A 22,874-nucleotide genomic window follows, 5' to 3' on the forward strand; every position below is an offset into this window, starting at 1 on the left:
GACCACTAAAAAAAACAACAGAAAAACCCGATCAGACTAAAGTTGTTTTGTAGTGTAACTGGGCATTACGGTAAAGGGAGGAACTAATTTGGTTCAGTTCATAGATAGTTAAATATAACATCCAAAGGTTTGGACACACTTTCTCATTTAACGGTTTTTCTTACTTTATTTTTTTTTTTACTACTTTCTACATTGTAGATACAAACTAAAGACATCAAATATATGAAGCAAGATATATGGAATTATGCATAAAAGAAACAACTGATAAATAAATACGTTTTATATTTAAATTCCTCAAAGTAGCCGCCCTTTGTTTTGTTGCCAGCGCTGCAAACCCTCGGTCTTCTCTCACTGAGCTTCATGATGGAGTCACCTGAAATGGTTTTCACTTCACAGGTGTGCCTGTCAGGTTTAATTTGTGGAATTTCTTGTCTTCTTAGTGGGGCTGGGACCATCAGTTGTGCTGGGCAGAAATCAGGTTGGTACACAGCTGACAGACCTATTTGACAACTGTTAAAATTTATATTATGGCAAGAACCAATCAGCTAAGTAAAGGGAAACAAAGGCCATCATCACTTTAAGAACTGAAAGTCAGTGAGATGGAAAATTGCTAACACTTTGAATGTGTCCCCAAGTGCAGTGGTAAAAACCCATCAAGTGCTATGACGAAACTGGCTCACATGACCAAGAGTCACCACTGCTGCTGAGGATAAATTCATCTAAGTCACCAGACCAGAAATCCCAAGTTGAAAGCACCTCAGATTAGTTTTTTAATGTCTGAGTGAAAGTGAAATTGTTTTGCGGCAGGTGCTTCTTATTTTGAAAGTCTTCTCTTACTGTCACTAGGCATTAAGCTTCCTTTGAGTCAAACACAGCGAGTGAGGATATGTTAACCTGGGTCCCTACCTCAGAGTCGGAGTGAAAAGTCACATATTTATCTTAAAAACCCAGAAGTCATGGCTTTGATGAAAATTTGGTGAAGGACATGGAAATGGGGACGACGGTTACATATTATGTACTAGTTATAATATAAGTGATCAAAATGTGTGCTAATACATGCTTGTCCAATTACATCCCAATGTTTGGACACTCATTACATCAAACGGTGCACTGCATCCTGATGTTTTGATCAAGTCCCTCATGGAAAACACAAAGGCCAGTTTTCTTTGTGGATTGACTGACACTTTTGTATTTGTTCAACAATAACATTCGTCTTCACAATTACAAATTGCCAAACAATTATGCACGGACGTCTTCCACTGCTGGAGCTTGATTTGACAAATTCATTTTGCAGTTCCATATTTACAGGAGCTTAGGATGTCTATGTTTTAAGTTTCCAAACAAAAGACAAACAGTCAGTCATGAACTAGTTTATTTAACAGCTGAACTCATTAAAGCATAAATATTTGTCTCAACTCAACACTCTTTGAGTGGCAGGGGCTTCAAACAGAAAACTACTATACATGTACTCACATACTCATTCACTTACAGCTAGCATAATAAAATAAAATACAAATATATATAAAGTGTATATATTTTGTAAACTAGGCCACCATTTATGAATAGCGTAGCCTTTAGTTTGTATAGGTAGCACTTCCACTGGGTCTGCCTAATTGGCTGTTGGTCAGTACAGCATACAGCCAACACATGGTTACTTTTAAGACACTGCAGCATTACCTTTCACTGTAGAAATACAGAAAACATTTACACACAGCCACACAATGACATTCTGTGTCACCGCCTTATGCATGATATGCAATAACTGAGCAAGGAGTGCGAAACACACCAGTCGTGCCAATAATAAAGGCATGAAACGGTCACTGACATTAAGAATAAAGTAAATGTCATCCGTTCACTTTTTTGCTGTTATAAGCAAGTGTAGGCCCATAATCTGCTAGAAAGTGATGACTTAAGCAGACATGTTGCTGGAGTAAATCAGCTCCCGAGAGCAGCCCACATTCTGAAGATCACAACCAGACAGTCCAGTGTGTGGGACTGCAGCTCTACCAGAGAAACACACAAATTGTTTAGCACATTGCTTTATACATCAGGGCAACTGGCTTCTTCATGTTTATTCTAGTACTATGCACACACACTTGAATCAGTACGATGAACACCTGTCCACACTGCATCTCTCTCGCTTCCAAGCTGAAGTCATGTGTTTGTAGGGTTAGTAGTGTTTTATCATCCTAACAATGATACACACAGATATGAATTCTATGTTGTCAGGCCCAGCATATTCAACATTACATACATTTTAAGACTTATAACAAACAGGTTTAAAAACTAAATTGTTAAACATGTTAAAACGTTTTTATTTAGCATTCTTCCCTGTTTGTTTCAAACATTTTATATAATAGTGGAATTTGTACGTTCTTTGACTTTTTTTTTTGCTCCTTGCCCTTTTGCCTATCCATTAGTTAGCAAGTGCAATTAGTGCCCTTTAGCACGTCTATGTAGATGCTGCTATAAATAAATATAGACTCAGTATCATCTTCATACTTATTTAGCTACATAGCCAGGGATGCAACCCTCTAAATTACCAGTATAGCCTATAGTTAGGTAGGTGCTTGTGTTATTTTACAACCTATCATCTGTACAGAGATTTGAACTTGTTCTCTTTCAAACCTCACGCAATATCTTTAACACTTACATTAAGAACCAGTACAGCAGGAGCTAATCTCAGTGGGTTAATTCAGTCACTTCCACGGCTTTACTCATTATTGCCAAGGAGAGAGAAATGTTTTCATTGCTGTTTTTCTGTATGTTGACAGGATTGATGTCACTGACTTAATTGACAAAATAAAAGAATAATACGAAGCAAAAATTGCATGTACTTAAATAAAAATCTAATAGAAAACTGAATATACAGAATTATAACATATATATTTTAAACAATTTAGCATTTATCCAATTTGATTCACTGTTTACATTTGAAACATTTTGGGCTTCTGTATAACTGAAGGTATGTTAAAGCCAAAAATAAAAATTCTGCCACCATTATCATGAGTACTGTGAAAACAGCAAAAGCACTAAATAACATTTTCACACCGTTTCAGTCAATCATCTTGACTTCTCTGTAAAAATAAATAAATGAATACAGTAGTAAATACATTTAAAGTAAAAAAGGAATGCTATCCTATAGTGTTCAGGTGGATTTATGCGTGTAACACAAGGCACTCTTGAGATGATCATATAATACAGACATCAGTCAGGTGGAGAGTGCCGCCTGGGCGCCGTACCACTTATTTTATGGAGTGTTTATATAAAAATGGAAACATGGCTTTCATTTATAATTATCAATTTCCATTACAGTTTTGAGAGGTGAAGCTTTTGAGAAACCAAACAGCGCTCTGGGACATGTTAGCAAAATAAGATCAGTGTGATAACACAACATTCAGTTTCAACTTCAGCTGAGAGGAAGTCAATAAAGGTTTTGCTTTAAGCATTTTTCAATTTGAAAAACTAATGCAGAGGTGTCTGTTGTTTTGGATTTGCATTATGAGTGCAAACCTTTTCACTGCATGGGCATTACTACTTTGTGGCTCAACAATGCTAATTTCTTGGGTCAGTGACTCTCCCTGTAGCAGTGTTTTGTTTGCTGTGGTGACCTTCTTTCTCTCAGAACAGAATTCTGCACAATACGTCTGTTATGGTCAGATCATGTTGTATCTGCCGAAATTAAAACAAAACTGAATACAAAAAACAAACGATTCCATCTCACTGTTTATGACCATAGACTGAATGTAACAGAGCTCTTTATCCAGCGTGTCGAAAAGTCCCTAGATGATCGTTCTGTTATTGTTTCATTGCCTTTTTTTCCTATTTTTCTGTGAAATTCCTCTGCAAACTTATATGAGAGTCCTTATTAGGGCCATTCTACATTTAAAAAACAAAAAGCAGACGTAAATGACAGTGGATAATGATTTTAAATGGAAAAAACCTGGACTGACAAGTATGCAAGAAAAAAAAAACTTGGATATTCTCAATGATTGTAGTGGTAAAGAAAGAAAGAAAAAAATTTACACACATCAAAAATAATCAGACCAAATTATGGTCTGTTTTTTCCCTCTTTGTTGTCAAGAAACCACATCAATCATACAAAAGATACTGTGGGGGTGACATATGGACACAGCTTCTTGGTCTGAAAAGTGAAGTCAGTGCTAAAGTGCCTTAAACCTGCTTTCTTTTTAATGCCTTTTCCTTCATTCTTCTGGCTGCAAAGACTTGTGGTTATTTACAGGTCTTTGGGAAAACGGCCTTCAGCACCCTTTTTATGTGACCCCAGTGAACACTTTCCTTTATGGGCTTCAGGTCATATTGAACGCAACATGAAGTTTACCTTACCTTGTAAATAACGATTGTTCTAAGTTTCAAAACACCAAGATGCCAATGGAAAAAAAATACTCTCAGCTCAGGGATCAGAATGAGACTTCACTAACCAATGGCACAAGTCGCAGTTTCACTGTCTGAGTTGGTTTCCTCGATTTGCAGCAATAACTTTTCATAGGACATCGATAATAACTATTTTAAGCCTATTTTAATACTTATTACTTTAATCTCAGGGATAGTGAACACTTCCCTTGGTTCTGTAATTAGTATTTGCTAGAATGGCCCTAATCACTTTGGATCACGTTAATCCTTTATTTCATTATATACTGATTTTAGCTTAAAGTAAACCAGTTTCTCTTGTTTGTATCATCTCCGTTTTAATGCAGCCAAATCGACCATTTATCTACCGTTTTAAATCCAGTTACAGCTTCACAGACAAAGCTGATAGTGTATGATATCATATGCTGACAGCAATATGATGATATAGTGTCATGACTGAGCAAAGCCCACCAGGATCAAGATTCTTCCTTTCCAGAGACGCAGGACTGTTCCTTTCACAGTACTCAGCAGCAGGCACATGTTCCAGTTCTAGCAGTAATTCAGAGTCATGTAAACACTTGTTAAACTGAGACTCACAGGTGCTGAAACACCACCGAGCTGCTAAAAGAAAGCTTAAGAGAACAACTAACAGACATGACTTCAGTCAAGTTTTTTCTCTCTTCAAATCACACATCTCAGCTTTGTCCTTCATTTTCTGCACTAAAATATGTTGAACTGTAGCTGGTCATTTCAGACCACAAACAAACAAACAAAAAAACCTTTGGCCACTTATTTTCTTCTGTCTGCCTCCCTGGTCACTTTGACTGGACTCCCAGCGTGATCTTCAGGTACTCGTAGACCACGTAGCTGATGCTGACAGATGGGATGACCTTCATGAAGTTGGGTGCCAGGCCTCGGTAGAGTCCTATTGCTCCCTCAGTCCTAATAATGTGTCTGAACAGTCCTGTCATGTTCATCTGAGGACCTCCTCCCAGAGAAGCTGTAGGAACAAAGGGAAGATGATGCCATCAAACAACACATCAAACACATCTTTTTACTTTTGTCCTTTACACCTCAAACCAGTATTTGTATCAATAAATCCTGAATATGTGCCTACAGCACTTTTACAAATTCTTTATTCTACATTTAGTGGTAACTGCTCCAAAATTCTGCTATGGATAAAAATTTTGGTGACTGTTAAGTTGTCTACGTTGAATAAATACAAATGGAGAACAAAACATTGCATTCAGAGGGGATGATGAATACAAAAATTAAAAGATTTGGGGTAATATTTTTAATAATATGCTATGAGAAGAAAACTTTAATCATTCACAAATCATCGTTAATCGCAGAAACCCAACAGTTCTTGTAGCAGCCTTAGGCCTTAACCTTAGGCTGTCAATCCCCATAGACTCTCACTTTAAAACCTCCAACTTTACAGCATTAAACCTGGTATAATAACCATGTGGACCCTCTTCAAAACAGCTGTACAAAGTTGTGTGTGCATGTGTGTGTGTGTATATATCTTTGTTGTCTTATGCAGTGCTGTTGAGCTCTCCAGTGACTGACCTTGTGCCTGCATTCGAGTCCTGACCAGAGCGAGTGGGTAGCTGGCCAACTGTCCACATGTGCTGGAAGTAGTGCCACAAGCGAGTAGCACAAACACTCCTGGATCAGCACTATCTGTAGCGTAGTTCTGCAACCACGAATTCTTCAGAGTCTGTCATAGGAGAGGTGAACATAGAGGTTAGACTTAACTAATAAACCCCCCCCAAAAAAAACAAAAAACTATCACCCAGCAATAGTAGCAAACCTCATACACAGCCAGGTCGATGCCAGCATAGGGAATGATGCCCAGCATGTTTGGGATGTAGCCCTTGTAGAAAGCTGCCACGCCTTCCCTCTGGAAGATATGTTTAGCACAATCTTGGAGGCCCGAGTATTGACCCGTCTTCCTCAGGGCTAACCGTGTCTTCAGGACCTGAATGCACAGGAAGTAATGCCACACCTTGTAAAAAACAGAAAATCTGCACTTCTCACCCAGGAATCAGTTGTACTTACAATAACATAACGAGCCAGAGGAAAAATAAAATTAACATTTTTCAAATTCATGTTATGAACCTCATTCCCATATACCACATATTCACACTGAAGGTCATCAGTCACAAGACAAGGAGGTTCTGAGACACGCTATATGGATGAAACTATTGGGCCACACATCGTAATCTTTAATTTCAGGTGTTTTGAGCCCCATTGCAGATGCATAAAGCCAAGGAACTGACTGTGCAATTTGCCTTTACAAAGAATTTGTGAAAGATAAAGAGTTGACTGAAATAACAGGATGCCAGTGTTGGAACGAGTTAGTTGAAATTTCTTCCCTTCTAGATCAAGAGTAAGTGGTATTGTTGAAACCTGGAAGTGTTTAGGAACTACAACAAATAAGTCAGACCATGTAAAGTTCCAGAATGTGGCTGCAGAGTGTCACCAACACTCTGAATGAAGAACCACATTTCCAAACCTCTTCTGGAAGAACAAAAACAGCACCAGGAGCTTCCATGGCGAGAACAAAATGGCGCCGGTGAGGTCGGCTGCCGTGCTGGATGCTCTGCCCTAACTTCTCCACTTTTTCGTCACTTTTTGCTATATCTGCGATAATCTTGCATGGGCATCATGCAAAACACACAAATCCGCTACAGTAGAGACACTTTGGTTTCTATTGGTCTGCAATACACGAACATTTCACCATGTTTAACTCTGGACCCAACCTGGCCAAAGGAGATCCTGAGAGAGAACAAAGGGCGCGACCCTAAGCGACGGCCTCGAGGTAAAAGAGCCGGCATCAAGAACAGGCTACGGGCTCGCGCACACCGCGCACCCATGCCCAGTATCCTGCTAGCCAATGTTCAATCCATCGAGAACAAGCTTGATGACCTCAGAGCCAGAATCAAGTTCCAGAGAGACATTCGGGACTGCAACCTCCTCTGCTTCACCGAGACTTGGCTGAACCCAGCGATACCAGACCACGCCGTGCAGCCGACGGGGTTCTTTTCGGTTTACCGCATGGACAGGACAATGGAGTCGGGGAAGAAAAGAGGTGGTGGAGTGTGTTTGATGGTGAACAACAGATGGTGCGACAGCACAAACATCTCCCCACTCACACGCTCTTGCTCGCCCAATCTGGAGCTTTTGATCGTTAAGTGTCGCCCTTTCTATCTCCCTCGGGAATTCACTGCGGTCATTGCCTGCACTGTTTACATTCCGCCTCACGCGGACTCGGACACTGCCTTATGTGAGCTACATGAGGCTCTCACACATCAACAAACACTTCACCGAGATGCCGCACTCATTGTTATGGGAGATTTTAACAGAGTGAATCTCAAACGGACATTTCACAACCTTCACCAGCACATCAACTGCCCCACCCGGGGCACGAGGACATTAGACCACTGCTACACCCCGTTCAAGAACTGTTACAAGGCTCAACCCCTGCCGGCATTTGGAAAATCGGACCATTCCGCCATCTTCCTCATACCTGCTTACAAACAAAGGCTAAAGCAGCAACCACCAATCAGGAGGGAGGTCGCTCGCTGGACGGACCAATCGGTGGCCGCTCTGCAGGACGCACTGGATGACGCAGACTGGGACATGTTTCGGCGCAGCTCTGATGACATCAACATGTTTACGGAAGCGGTTGTGGGATTTATCGGGAAACTAGCGGACGACACAGCAGAAAGAACTATCATCCGAACGTTTCCCAACCAGAAGCCGTGGGTGGATAAAAACATCCGCGACGCTCTGAGATCACGCACCGCTGCCTACAATGAAGGGCTTGTCTCCGGTAATATGGACCTATACAAGGCTGCGTCCTACAACGTGCGCAGCGCGGTCCGAAAGGCAAAGCGGAGCTACGGGGAAAAACTAGAGTCACAGCTACGACAGTGCGACTCTAGGAGCCTGTGGAAAGGACTGTGGACTATAACGGACTATAAACGACCAGCTTCTTCAATGATGAATGCCGATGCTTCAGTGGCTGATGAGCTGAACACGTTTTATGCTCGCTTCGACGCCGCAGCAATTAAAACAACAAACGGCTGCGCGCGCTCGGAGTGCACCAGTGAAGAAAATGCATTCGTCATCACAGAGCATGCCGTGAGGAACACCTTCAGGAGGGTGAACACCAGGAAGGCAGCAGGACCAGATGCAATCCCTGGCCGGGTCCTTAGAGCCTGCGCTGATCAACTAGCACCGGTGTTCACGGAGATCTTCAACCTCTCCCTGGCCCAAGCTGTGGTTCCCACGTGCTTCAAACAGTCCATTATTGTCCCTGTTCCAAAGAAACAACAGCCCGCTTGCCACAATGACTACCGTCCAGTAGCACTGACTTCAATTGTGATGAAGTGTTTTGAAAGACTGATGAGAGATCACATCACTTCTTCACTTCCTCCCACCATCGACTCACTTCAGTTTGCTTACCGGACTAATCGTTCCACAGACGATGCCATATCTCACCTGCTCCACACATCCCTGAGTCACCTGGACACTGGCAGAGGGAATTATGTTAGGATGCTGTTCGTGGACTACAGTTCAGCATTCAACACAATAATTCCCTCTAAGCTTTTCACCAAGTTGACGGATCTAGGACTCAGCTCATCACTGTGTCAGTGGATCCTCAACTTCCTCACAGACAGACCCCAATCAGTGAGGGTGGGAAAACAAGTCTCCCCCTCCATCTCACTCAGCACTGGAGTGCCTCAGGGCTGTGTTTTAAGCCCCCTGCTGTACTCACTGTACACTTATGACTGTGTTGCCACATCCGACACCACCTCCATTGTCAAGTTTGCTGACGACACTGCTGTTGTGGGCCTGATCTCCGACAACATCGAGACGGCCTACCTGGAGGAGATTAGGAACCTGGAGACCTGGTGCCAGGAGAATAACCTCCTCCTAAACATCAGCAAGACTAAGGAGCTGATCGTGGACTTCACTACAAAGCAGGCGAGGAATTACAAACCCCTCATCATCAGTGGCACGCCAGTGGAGAGAGTGGACAGTTTCCGATACCTGGGTGTCCACATCACTCAGGACCTGTCATGGTCCTGTCACATCAACACCCTGGTTAAGAAAGCCCGTCAGCGTCTCTTCTTCCTCAGAAGACTTAGAGACTTCCATCTGCCACTGAAGGTGCTCAAGAACTTCTACTCCTGCACCATCGAGAGCGTCCTGACGTCAAACATCTGCACCTGGTTTGGGAACAGCACCAAGCAGGACAGACGAGATCTGCAAAGGGTGGTGCGCTCGGCAGAACGCATCATTCAATCAGAGCTCCCTGACCTGCTGTCCATCTACACCAAGCGGTGCAAGTCCAAAGCTAGGAAGATTATGATGGACCTCTCCCATCCCAACAATGGACTCTTCTCACTGTTGAGGTCTGGGAAGCGCTTCCGCTCCCTTAAGGCCAAAACAGAGAGAATGAAGAGGAGCTTCTTCCCCCAGGCTATTCGGGGCCTGAACCAGGTGTAGGACTGGACTCTCCCAAACACGTCACTATAAGACTGGACTCTCACACACGTCACCACACGCACCACCACACATTTCCTATAATCCCTATAATTTATAATCCTTATCTTTATAATCTCTTCTGCTATTTGCACATTCTTTACTGTAAATTCCTAAGTTAATTTGTAAATTTTTGTAGTAAATTGTAAATATTGTAAAACTTTTCTTCTGTCATTTAATGGTCGGGCATTGTACAGCTACAAGCATTTCACCCCCATGTCATACTGTGTATGGTTGTGTGTGTGTGACAAATAAAATTTGAATTTGAATTTGAATTTGAAATGGCAGAGCAGTCCAGTGTATTTCAGCATACAGTAAGTTATAAGTTGCTGCCTAGCTACAGCTATTGTTAAACTGATGTCTTGCTTTATTTTTTGTGTTCATTGTTCTCTCACCTCCATGGGGTATATGCTGCTCTGAGCGATCGCTCCAGCCAGAGAGCCGGCCAACAGTCTCTCTGTGATGCCCAACGTCTCCTGGTTACTTCCCATCAGTCGCTTAATCTGATGGACAGATGTCAGTGTTGTTTAGCAGCAACATAAAAGTCAGACCAAACAAATTCACTCTGCTATGAGCTATGCAAAAAAATACAAATTACATATTTTTATCTTTCATATTCCATTAACGTTTGGTTTTGTGTACCTGTTCATAAGCCACAAACTTTATTGCAGACTCAGGGGCAATTTTGAGGACGTTGATCCCGTTGCCTCGCCACAGAGACCTTACACCACCCTCTCGGATCATCTGAGAAAAGCCACCAGCGATGCGCATACTGTTGCTCTTGGAGGAGTGAACCTGGGCGAGTGCGATGAAATGCTTATTAGCCGTCTTCTCCTTTAACTGAGAAAAATGAAAACTGCAATAGTTGTGTTTTACCTGCATGAGAACTTTCAGACGGTCCAGTGGTGCTGTGCAAGTTCGAGACACTGCACCAGCCCCTCCTCCAGCCACTAGGTGTCGCCATAGCATACCCATTTTCTTCTCCTCTGCTGTGAACTCATCAGGAACCATCAGACTCTCCCCTACATCAAAGATCTGTGGAGGAAGCAGCCGTTTTTAGCCTGGACACATAAGTTACAGCATTGACAGGGAAACACCATGAGAAAATACCAGTCAAGCAAAAGAGAAAAACCCTTATTCAAGTGGGATTAGTGTCTCTATTACTTAAATTTTCCTCATATCCTATATATAAACTATCCTATTATTAAACTGGCAATTTTTTTCATTTGAACATTCCTTTGTTATTTTTTCAATAATTTAAAATTAATCAAAACGTCAACATGCCCATCACATACAATATGTACACAATTAAAAACAAGTGGAAATCACGTGATTTGCTTTGTGATTGTTGTGTTGCTACAGGATGGAGAGGAGGAGTGTGTACCGAGGAGTGTTTCCAATAAAGAATAATCTCAGGGATGTTGTCAGCTGGATGCAGGAGGTGGTAGTCCCGCCACTCATTCCAGTCAATGGTCATTGTTCCATTTTTATCCATACTGCACATGCAAGAGAGAACACAGCGGACAGAGTATAAGAGATGTGATGCTTTTAGGAGGAAACACAAGCAGTTTGCTCACATGCACTGTTTATTCTCAGTAATTTAGACATTTGCCTCCATGGATTCAGATGCAGTTTGTTGTAGCAGGATGCTTTTCTTTAGCGATTTGTGCTAAACCTGTATCATTACAATTAAATGTTGCATTTTTACATCACTGGAATACACTGAAGCTGAAAACTGATAGTCAGCACTCAGACATGCTGACTATGCATTGGTGATTTGTGCAGCGTTGGCTGAGCAAGCAGACTATAGAAGCTACTACTTACTACATAATAGGGGCCCAGATATGACCCCTCCTTATTCTGAGATCAGCCAGAGAAAAGGAGACAAAGACAGACACGGAGGAGGTTAGAGGAAACAGACATGATCACACTGAACCTTGACATAAAGCAGAAATTAGAAACATGAGTGGAGACGGGAGTGACAAACAGAACAATCACAGGACAATCTGACAGCAACACCACAACACTTTTCCTTTTCAAGACTTGATTAAAATTGGAATTAAAAATGACAAAGTTATGTTTGTGCTCACAATACCACCTACCTGGCTGTGATACCTGTTTTTATTTTTAGCCATTGTGGAGGGCAAAAGTTGTACAGTCCATAAACCTCATGTGTGTTCTCCCTAGTAGTACTAAATGCATAAAATTAGGCTGTTATGAAAACACTGAATAAAACGTTGTACATTTACAGTTCAGTATTCAATATTGCATAAAATAAACTATTTACAAAGTTTCTTTGAATGACAGAGATGCAGAAATATCTGCATGTGTCTAAATGAGTCTCAGAGGTCCGAATGTGCCCTTGAAGCCATTTATAATTCTTAACTTGTTTGATCTGCTGCTCACCACATAACCGCATAAGCAGAAATTTTGGACTTTACTGTATTTTCATAAGTTTTGCAGCTTTTCCTAGTGATTAAAAACCCCTTATGGCCATTCACACTACAGAAAGTAAGAGGCAATAAATAATTAATTTGTTGAAGCCCAACGCCACAGGTACTGGAGGTGAGAGGGAGAACATCTGCTTTATCGGGGTGTACCACCAGATCTGTTATTTAAATATAGACATGTGTGGTATCCACAGAAAAGTCAGAATCTCAGTTAAAAGCTCACAAAGCCATTTCAACAACCACCAAACAGCTAAAACAGCAAACAATTAAAGAGCAGGTAAACAAATTCCGCAAAAAGATGTAAACACAAAGCGTGGATCTTTCCGTTCACCCCATGGCACATACATGGACATGCCATCGGTTGCTGAAAGCATCTCACAGAATTTCAAACTGCAGGTTTCATCACTCCGACCAAAATATACTGAACCAGCAGCAAAAGACCAAAACTACACTTCACGGGTGAAAAACATTGTAAATTGAAAAAGAAAAAACTAAATTTTTCATTGTGGCATGAAAAAGGGATGAAAATCAGAACATCTTTCCATCAATCCAGATCAAAACTTCTGGACACAAATATGCTTAAACACCTTCAAAATGACTAAAAGCCTCAACTTACAACTTATACAAAATTGTCTACAGAACACAACACAGAATAAAGGTTGTTCCAAATGGCTGGTACACACTCAAGTATATGCACCCATTGCAAAGACAACTCTGTTGAAAACTATATTCATGCTATATAGTATTACATGCCTGTCCAGAGGTCCTATTCACATGGTTTAGTTGCTGTATCCCAAACCTCACACAAGCGGTGAATCTTTAGTGACATAAGTTAACAAGATATGGAAGCAAATACACAACACATCAGTCTGGAGAGAATGTTTGCCCCCTCCCACCCTTTGACCGTGGGCACCCCACATGGGGTTTTACTCCATCTCATGCTAGGATGGGAACGCAGATATCGCAGAGATTTGTGGCCTTAGGTCTTCAGTACTTTTGGGGACTGTGGATGGCCCAGTTGTCCTTGATTCATCTCTATCTGCCTCTGGCTCCTGGGGGGCATTATTGTGGGTTCATTTTTAAGTACATTTTGTGAAAAAGTCAAGAAGATTGTTGATTTATGTTCCTGTGCACTTCAGAATTTTTGTGTTCCAGTTGCTGTATGTTTGTTTATCTTACAGGTGCAGCAGTTGGTGATATATTGTGCATTTCTTTGTACTGTGTGTTCTAGTTGTATTTCTCTTTGTCCTTTTATTACATCTTTCATCTTTTTCCCTTTCCTGCCTGTTCCGCTTTAGACATTGTCATACTGTATCATTTGGAAAAGGAATTTGACCTCGTTCCTCACGGGAATGAGAATCAGCACCTCCAAGTTTGAAGCCATGGTCCTCAGCCAGAAAAGGGTGGAGTGCTCACTTTGTGTTACAGGAAAAATGATTCTATGTTTCTTTACCTTCTTTTAAATGTACAAAGATGCCTTTTGTCTGCCCTCTGCCTATGGTTAGATTAGTTTAGAATTATCTTTTTAGACTTTCCCAGCAAACACATCTTGTTTCTGGGACATATTGTTTTAGATTGTTTTATCTTCCCTAGCTCTCTGCTGACGAGACTAGCACCATATATGGAGTTGTTTTATTTTATCTGTTTATTATTTGTTATCCTGTTCTCACTGTCTCTGTGCTCTGTGCCTATAAAAATTACCAAGCCACTGTGCATGGTGTGAGTTGTTCTTGGCAGCTCACCCGTGTACACGTTTGATAAAGAAAGTAACTTTGTCTCATTGTGTCTTTATTTCTCCTGGGTCTTTTACAGAGTTTTCCCCCAACATTTCTTGGTCCTTCGGAGCCGGAGCGCCTCCATCGTGTCCCATCTCCGTGACCAGTCCACGTTGCTCGCCTGTCGACAGCTCACATACTAGGTGTGTGATAAAAGACCAAGAGCGTTAAATTCGAGTCTTGGCCAACGTTCTTAGAAAGCGACCCACGGTGGTGGGGCCCGATCGAGGTGGACCAGACCCGGCGACACTGACCAGGTAGATACAGACACACTGACACAATCTTGCGTAAAAGCGCATTTTGAATTCAGGGAATTTAAAATAGCGGAAGTAGCTCGTCGACTGGTAGCTCTGGGAGCTCGTCGACTGGTAGCGTAGCTCGTCGACTGGTAGCTCTGGGAGCTCGTCGACTGGTAGCTTTGGAGCTCTGGGTAGCTCCCCCAGCTGGGTCTAGACTGGGTCTAGGGAGTAAGTAGCTCTGGGAGCTCCCCTTATCATAAGGGTTCCGGTCGCGCGCGCGTCGAAGCTGTGAATGTGAATGTGTGTGTGTGTGTATTGTTGTAATTAACGGAGCAAGCTGAATTTTCACGGTCCAATAAGAGACTGAGCTGCTCCTACTGTGTTTTTCTTTTACTGCTATTCACTGACGTGCTGGTGAGTTGAGAGAACGGTCGAGTTCCGTCTCGTAAAGTTCACACCGCTTTTGGAAATAGTCCGAAAGTAGAAGGGCGTGTGAGCAACCACTCTCGTCTCTAATACCAGCGAAGGTGATAGCAGCTGTATTGTGTATATATTACTTAAACAAAAATAAGTAAATACATAAATAAGATGGGTAATCAAGCAAGTGAAATTAAAACTCACTCCTGCTGACGAGCAGTGGTGAGAAAAGAAAAGTCCAGGGGCCGGACAAAAACAGTGTCTGTAAACTGAGAGATTTAAGAAAACAAAATATAAACAGTCAGAAGAACAGAACTCAACTGCCAGTTTAGTAAAACCAGAAGACGAGACACTGTGCAGTTCCCACAACCCTTTTAGTAAACCATCACTCACTCCTGCAGCCGCATCTGCAGCAGCACCCATATCAGGAAGAACTTAATAATCCCTTATTAAGTGAAAACTAGAGATCACAGTAGTTTGAAGTAGTTTAAAAGGGTTGAAAACAGACCCCACTGAGTAGATATAAATATAAAAAGTACGAAATAAAGATGAACAAAGGGAAAGTTACAGTAGAAATTATCTTTAGAGTATTTGAAATTAATAATAGCAAGGATAACAACCTGTAAAGTGATATTAACAATGAAACACAGTTGGCATGATGACCATGCCCAGCATGTATAAAATGAATATAAAGCAAATAATTCACACGAAAATATTTTAATAACATCAATAAAGTATATTAAGGCTGTGTCACTGTTCAGCCAAGGACAGTGTGTGAAAAGGTAACTGTCTCCACCTTGGGAAAAGGATGATTCTGCAGGTCATCTGAAGCCCTTGATGGATACAAAATAAAATATAAATAATATATTATAATAGAACTGCCTGGTCCGCCATGCAACAGAGAGAACAAATGTGACCGCAGATTGGATGAATTCAAAATTATCTGTTTGCTGAATAAGATGATCCTAACTATCAAATTGGCTCAGTAGTAGTATAGTGGTACACACTGATAAAATATTATAATATGCTATTGCTGTTATATAAGACAAAGAGGATAATATTAACAATGACATAATATTAATATGAAGAGGCACCTTAATCGGTTATGATGTGAGGTGAATAATTGTTAAGCAGTAGTCTGCATCAAGCTTAAGGTTTGCTGAAACTCAGTGTAATGACATGTGAGATGAAGACAATACGGAGAATAACTAAACTAATGAAGTGCATAGAGGCACTTGACCAGCTTGAAACTTATCATTCTAGAATGACACATTGCTGAGATAGAGCACACCTATAATAACAACCAATAAGCAAAACCCTGTAGACAACAGCTAAAACTACAGGATTGAGAAGCTGAATTAAATATGTAGACACTGCTAAGCTGATGAGCATGTTCCACATTTTCTTTTCTTTTTATTTATTTGTTTCTTTTAGAGCAGAAGCTGCTGTAACACACCCAAAGAAAGACTCTAGGTCTGACCAACCGTCTCAGTCATGGGCAAAAAGATGTCAGTCAATAAAATTCTAAAAGATAATTTGTTGACAAAAAATATATCAAGAGATAAAAGATAAAACAGTCCAGTGTCCCACTTAAGAATTGTATAAAAACACACAGTCCCAAGGCCAGAGCCAGCTATGCCACACAGCCAAGTTGCACTCCACATGTTGCCTTTAACAGGGTTAGAAGTTGTCCTTGGAGACCCACCACCCTGCAAGCATATAGTCAGTGGTCACTCAAGCCTCTGCAACTCTGCTGCCTTTAGGCTGTGGCATATAATAGGCCCTGGACTGCACAGAGAGACAAAACGACACACTTAATATAAAATTCATAGGGCAAAACCCGTCCATCCCAAACATATCTGATTTCATCACATTACATACCTGCACAGAGAGACAAAACAACACAGCAGTGTTTGTAGTGTGGGCTATAAGAAGACCAGTGTATCAGTGCAATCAAGTACACCTGCCTCTAATTACTCCAACCTAATTCCAGCCATTGGCTCACCAAAAATGTGACACACACAAAACCACTCCCAACCCAGTGCAACTTCACACAATAATATGGAGCTGAATTAACACAGGCACATTAGTCTACCATGTTACAAGCTATTACAAGCCAACATATGCAGACTTCTGCCTTGTTCGGGTGGCAGCATTTTTCTTTTTTCTTTTGTGTCCTGACACGTTTATGTTTTTTGTTTTTGTTTGATTATTTTGTTGGTTTTGGAAACGAATTTAAACGAACTTGTGACAATACTTGAGAGTCACAGTGACACATAGTGATTAGGCATATGATTGAAAAATGCCTAGGTTTAGAGCTGTGAGCTATGCAAAGTTAAATATATATATACATATATATATATATATGTATAAATGGGAAACAACCCTAACTTGAAAGTTTGAAATGTGTGAGATCCATGAATTGTTTGAAAAACTAGAAATTATTCAAAACTGCCTTAAGTGAAAATGTAGTGTTGCATCTATTCTCCCAAACCAAGACAAACAAAAAAGAAGAAGCTTTCTGTAACTTCAAAATAAGGCTGACTGTTGACAATAGACTAAAACACTAATCCACAGGTGGCTATCAGGAACAGAGAGGCGAGCAAAGTCACAAACACCAAGGCTGCAGACAGCCACGCAGAAACAGCAGATAACATAGAGACAACGCCTGCTAGAACCGTGGAGAGGAAGGTCACTTCCCACGAGATTGTAGGAGTAGAGGACAAATTAGTTGTAAAGTCAGCTTCAGGCCACACAACTGTACAACAATTAACTGCCCTTTTAGAACTAGTACACACAGCAAGTGGCCGCAGGTGCTTTATTAAATGCATATATGACCCGTCGTGTCCAGTAAATTTGCTAGGTAGAGACGCTCTGACAAAACTTAAGATAGCAGTCATGCCATTCTTTTCTGGTATTACACCTGAGTGCCAGAAACCGACCGAGTATCACAACATTCTGAGATTTAAACAAACTCCAGGCCCAGATCCACCTTATGATCAGCAAGTGTGGAAGCTAGGAGAACAGCATTTGTCCTTACAGCACAGGCCGAAATTGTGTAGGTTACGCAGTAACCACAGATAGTAAAATAATAGAAGCAAAACCACTTTCTTCTTCATGTCCTGCACAGAGCGCTGAGCTGATAGCTGTGATACGCGAAAGCTAAATACACAAAGACAAACTAATAAACATACATACAGACAGCCAGTATGTTTTCTCTGCTGTGCATCATTTTGCAAAAAATTTGGCATAACAGAGGAATGATTACACCAACTGGCAAACCAGCATGCCAACCTCTTACAACGCCTACTGACTCTTTCATTACTACAGGCAACAATTTTGCTGACAGAGCAGCAAAATAGGCGGCACAACAGGCAAACATCACATTGATGGCAGTAAACACACATCAGATTCCACTGGATGTGTTGAAAAATGAACAAAAAGCAGCAAGCACAGCAGAGCAGGCAAAATGGCTAAAACACGGTGCAGTTCTGACAAACGATTTAATGATGTGTTATGGCAAGCCAGTGTTGCCAAAATCGCTCCACGAGATGGCGGCATTAGTGACTCATGGCTGTACGCATTTGTCAACGGGGGGACTGACCAGTATTGTCAACTCTCATTTCTACACTGTAAATTCTACACTGTAAATTTTGAAACCTCAGCAAAACAATTTGTCAGAACGTGCATGACGTGTCAAAAATATAATGCTCAGGGAAACCTGAGACCACACAATCCATATGGACTTTATTGAGCTAAATGAATGCCAAGGGTAAAAATACACCCTAGTGGTTATAGATGTATTCTCAAAGTGGCCAGAAATCTATCCAGTGAAAAAGGCAGATACAATTTCAGTAGCAAAATGTATGTCTAAGTTGTAGGAAAATAAAGAGATGATTGTAAATGACGAAGAATGTAATGATGTCTATCAAGTGTCTTGCAGATCACAGCCCGGTGACTGGGTTCTGATCAAGGTGCTCCAAAGGAAAAACTGGAGCACACCCAGGTGGGAGGGGCCATACCAAGTCCTCCTCACTACACCGACCGCTTGCAAAATTGCGGAACGACCATCCTGGATCCATGAGAGTCACTGCAGGCGAGTAAGTGAAGCCATCTAAACACAGCTGACAGCAGGCGTGCCCACTTGTTGTGATCTCGCCCGGTGGAGGGGTCAGCTTTCCTGGCCGGGGGGAACTATTCACGACAGGAGGGTGTGTCCCGTCGTCATGCGGTGGTGGCTTTTAGTAACTGCAGCGGCCCTGACCATGGCCGGGCTCCTCATCTTTGTTTCCGTGAGGGACAACAAGTCACGCAATATGAAGAAAAGGCAGACACTGTATGACAAAGGAAAGTACACCGAGTTTCCCCATGGATACGCCACTAACTTTTGGTGGCAGTTTATGAACACTACAGCTCACTTGAATAACAAAACTGACTGCTATGCATGTACCCATATGCCCCTATCCTCACAGACGTCTGGCCTGTGGCCGTACAGCATACCTGAAGATCGCAGTTGGTGTCTGTTGGGCCTGGCAACACATCCAGGCTACGGTACTCTTTGGTCCAAGGCCAACTACAGCATCCCAGCAAAAGCAACCTGGAGGTCATCATCACTCACGAATGTGCACTGTTCCGGACAGACCTACCTACTGACCTGGCCCCAAGTCTCAGATCCACTGCCTGATGTAATTCTACTGAACAAGCTGAACGCAGCACAACTTCCAGTATGTGTGATGAACAATGGATCGCGGGCAGTGGGGGAGCTGCCTACTTACCTATGTAAGTACATATACACTTTCTGCCCACCGAGGAACGAGAGGAAGTGTATGGACTGTTCACTCAACGAAACCTGTGCCAGTAACGCGACACTGATGAGCCTCAACTGTCGCTCAAACTACAGCTACCGAATGCCACTACAAACAAAGACTCAGTACCAGACAGGATGTGCACGGACGGCACCCAGCAGTAGAGGAACCAGAGTTTTGGCTGACTGGTACTTCCTATGTGGCAACAAGGCTTATCTGTCACTCCCTGAAGGTTGGGGAGGTCTGTGCGCCCTAGTGGAATTATCAGATCACGTTTTCTTCATGCAACGTGTTGCACATCACCCAAGCCGCCGACAGAGACGTGAAGTGGACTTCACCTCACCCAATTCTTTCGGCATTACTGTGGACACTGGAGTGCCGGGAGAGTTTCGCATCTGGGGAGGAGGAGTGAAATTCTTACAGAGCTTGATCCCCGGCATTGGAGTTGCCGAGGTGCGGGATCATGTGGAGATCAACCGATATGCTCTGCTACGACACATCAACTTGACTAAGACCCTGGGAACTGCCTTAGCAGGAGAACAGCAGGCCATCAGAACGATGGTGCTGCAGAACAGACTGACACTAGACCTGCTAACAGCATCACAAGGAGGAGTTTGCAAGCTGATCGGGGAAACATGTTGCACTTTTATCCCTGATGGATACGAAACTGGAGGAGACATTTATGAAGCTTTGCAGAATTTGACCGCTCTGCAAAAATATGTCACTGACCACACACCTGGAGCAGCTACAGCACAAGGCTGGCTAGACTGGCTGGACTGGCTGTTCGGCGGTTCATGGCCGGCTGCTGTAGCAAAGCCGTTTGTCATTATAGGCCTCATCATGATAGCACTGCTCATATTAGTGTTGTGTGTGTTGCCATGTCTAAGAGTAATGATTTCAAAGATGATAACAACTATAATGACTGCTTATGTTGCCGTGCCTGAAGAAGACCAGCATCCCGTTGCAATTCTGTTAGAGGAGAACTTGTAATAACTGCTAATGAATGACGTGGTGATTAAAAATGACTTGTCAAGTGATCACGCACTGATTAAAACATTAGTAGGTTATGCAGGTTTTCATCCTTTTATTTTTTAAATATGAAGTTTTCATTATTTTACATATAAAGTTTTCAATTTAAGGTTTGCATCATTTTAAGTATAAGGTTTTCATGCTTGTATTTTTTGAAGTTTTCATTTTAAATATTAGGTTTTCATTATTTTTAAATACAAAGTTTTCATTTTAGTTTTCATCCTTTTATTTTTTGTAGTTTTAGTTTTATTATTTTTTCTTGTTTATTCCACTTGTTATTTCATTTACTATGATTTTCATTTACTATGTTTTTCTTTTTATTATTTTCTTTTGTTTTATTCTTTAGACCAAATGACTTCCATTTCTGCTATGCTGACATTTTGAAAATTAAAAAATTGCTTAAGATACTTAATAAATAACCTTCACAGACAATTGTTGTATACATTTAAAATAAGTTAAAACAGGAGGGAATGTTACAGGAAAAATGATTCTATGTTTCTTTACCTTCTTTTAAATGTACAAAGATGCCTTTTGTCTGCCCTCTGCCTATGGTTAGATTAGTTTAGAATTATCTTTTTAGACTTTCCTAGCAAACACATCTTGTTTCTGGGACATATTGTTTTAGATTGTTTTATCTTCCCTAGCTCTCTGCTGACGAGACTAGCACCATATATGGAGTTGTTTTATTTTATCTGTTTATTATTTGTTATCCTGTTCTCACTGTCTCTGTGCTCTGTGCCTATAAAAATTACCAAGCCACTGTGCATGGTGTGAGTTGTTCTTGGCAGCTCACCCGTGTACACGTTTGATAAAGAAAGTAACTTTGTCTCATTGTGTCTTTATTTCTCCTGGGTCTTTTACAGAGTTTTCCCCCAACACTTTGGTTCAGGGACGAGTTGTTGCCCCAAGTGGAGGAGTTTAAGTATCTCGGGGTCTTGTTCACAGGGAGAGGGAGATCGACAGGTGATCATACCATCAATCGACAAGCTGCAGTGTTGTACTGGTCCATTGTGGTAAAGACAGCTGAGGGTAAAAGCAAAGCTTGAAATGAAATTTCCCAGAAGGGTGGCTGGCCTCTCCCTTAGAGATAGAGTCCTCCATATTAAAAGGAGCCAGTCGAGGTGGTTCAGGCATCTGATAAGGATGCTTCCTGGATGCCTCATGGGTGATGTGTTCCAATAAGGTCTACAAAAGCAGTGTGTATTAGAGGTCTGCTTGCTGGTTTGTAGGTGACTGGTCTCTTGTTAATTTTTATTGTATTATGAGAGAGCGGTTTGGGAAAGTTATATAGTGATATATTAGCAACTGTAAACTGTGAGTAGTTCAAAGGACAGGAATGCATGAGTAGATAATACCAGAAGTATTGAAGGAAAAAAGTTTTGTTCAAAGTCCAATTGGATGTATGCCATTGTATCTGAATAACTGACTGCGTTCCCAGAAGAGATTGAAATTATCAGTAAAGGAGAGGCTGATGTCCCAGGTGTGCACTGACAGTAACCTCCTGAAATACCCAACACTGCAGGAATTGGACTGGACACAAAAATGTGCAGATCTCTGTCTGTACTTTTCTTGACAGAAATGGGATGCTTCAGATGTGATGATGAAAAGTTAAATTTCCATTTACTGACCCAGTTAATCCAAGACGTGCACGTGTCAAAGAGGCTAAAGAAAACAGTGCCGCTAACTTTATTACCACAAATGTGACACCCCAAAAAAATGATGCTGCCTAACCATTTTGATAGATATGTGTTCAGTGGATGACAGCATTATCTAACCTTCTAAGAATCTTCTCTGCCTGTTCCTCAGAGATGTTCACTCCCAGGTCACGCAGAGACTGCATGATTTCTTGTGAGTCAATTCGACCTGCAACACAAGAAGTTATTAGCCATGGCTACTGCAACGATTTCTCACAGACATTAAAATCAATTCAAATTCATTCACAATCCTATGTCTTCTGCATTTCTTTAGGATTAAGATCAAGTCTAAAAGAAACCATCTGTTCCTATCAGTTATTCAAAAACAAGCATGGGCTCAGCACTCTGGTTTAAGAATCCAATACTTACGAACTATGACCACAGAAGGAACTGTTGGCACTGCTCAGAAAATGCTTCAAACTCTGCTTTAACTTTTAACTCAAGAATAGTTTCTTCCCAAAAGCCATAACCACCCTGAACTCACACATGTACTGACAACACAGTTCCACCCCCCAATCTAAGAACTTCCCTCTATACA

The 22,874-nt window shown here is 41.6% G+C and overlaps 2 protein-coding genes and 1 long non-coding RNA gene across 5 annotated transcripts in view; 1 reads left to right on the forward strand and 2 right to left on the reverse strand.

Moving 5' to 3' along the window:
* Positions 1-1,355: 1,355 nt before the first annotated feature.
* The window catches only part of slc25a25b (solute carrier family 25 member 25b), a 34,768-nt gene continuing 13,249 nt past the window's right edge, over positions 1,356-22,874 (reverse strand). For 2 of the 3 annotated variants that reach the window (XM_085464634.1, XM_085464636.1), the window contains exons 3-11: positions 22,418-22,505; positions 11,752-11,787; positions 11,312-11,423; positions 10,804-10,962; positions 10,570-10,722; positions 10,323-10,430; positions 6,185-6,352; positions 5,941-6,091; positions 1,356-5,371 (exon numbers count right to left, since the gene is read on the reverse strand). In XM_085464634.1, the coding sequence (XP_085320760.1) occupies positions 5,187-5,371; positions 5,941-6,091; positions 6,185-6,352; positions 10,323-10,430; positions 10,570-10,722; positions 10,804-10,962; positions 11,312-11,423; positions 11,752-11,787; positions 22,418-22,505 (1,160 nt within the window). In that variant the 3' untranslated portion in view covers positions 1,356-5,186. The remainder of the gene's footprint in view (positions 5,372-5,940; positions 6,092-6,184; positions 6,353-10,322; positions 10,431-10,569; positions 10,723-10,803; positions 10,963-11,311; positions 11,424-11,751; positions 11,788-22,417; positions 22,506-22,874) is intronic. The other variant, XM_085464635.1, reaches the window with a different exon arrangement.
* Positions 15,813-16,786, reverse strand: LOC146706472 (uncharacterized). Its single transcript, XR_014921567.1, has 2 exons — positions 16,690-16,786; positions 15,813-16,596 (listed from the first exon to the last, which is right to left on the reverse strand). It is a non-coding gene; the product is annotated as an uncharacterized LOC146706472 (long non-coding RNA).
* LOC146706473 (uncharacterized) lies at positions 16,920-20,700 on the forward strand. Its single transcript, XM_085464637.1, has one exon. The coding sequence runs from the start codon at positions 19,035-19,037 to the stop codon at positions 20,601-20,603; it is 1,569 nt and encodes a 522-aa protein (XP_085320763.1). The 5' UTR covers positions 16,920-19,034; the 3' UTR covers positions 20,604-20,700.

This window comes from Copadichromis virginalis, linkage group LG7 (assembly GCF_057382275.1).
Source record: "Copadichromis virginalis isolate Kocher_CV1m ecotype Utaka linkage group LG7, C_Virginalis_male_GT1.1, whole genome shotgun sequence".
Classification (NCBI taxonomy): domain Eukaryota; kingdom Metazoa; phylum Chordata; class Actinopteri; order Cichliformes; family Cichlidae; genus Copadichromis; species Copadichromis virginalis.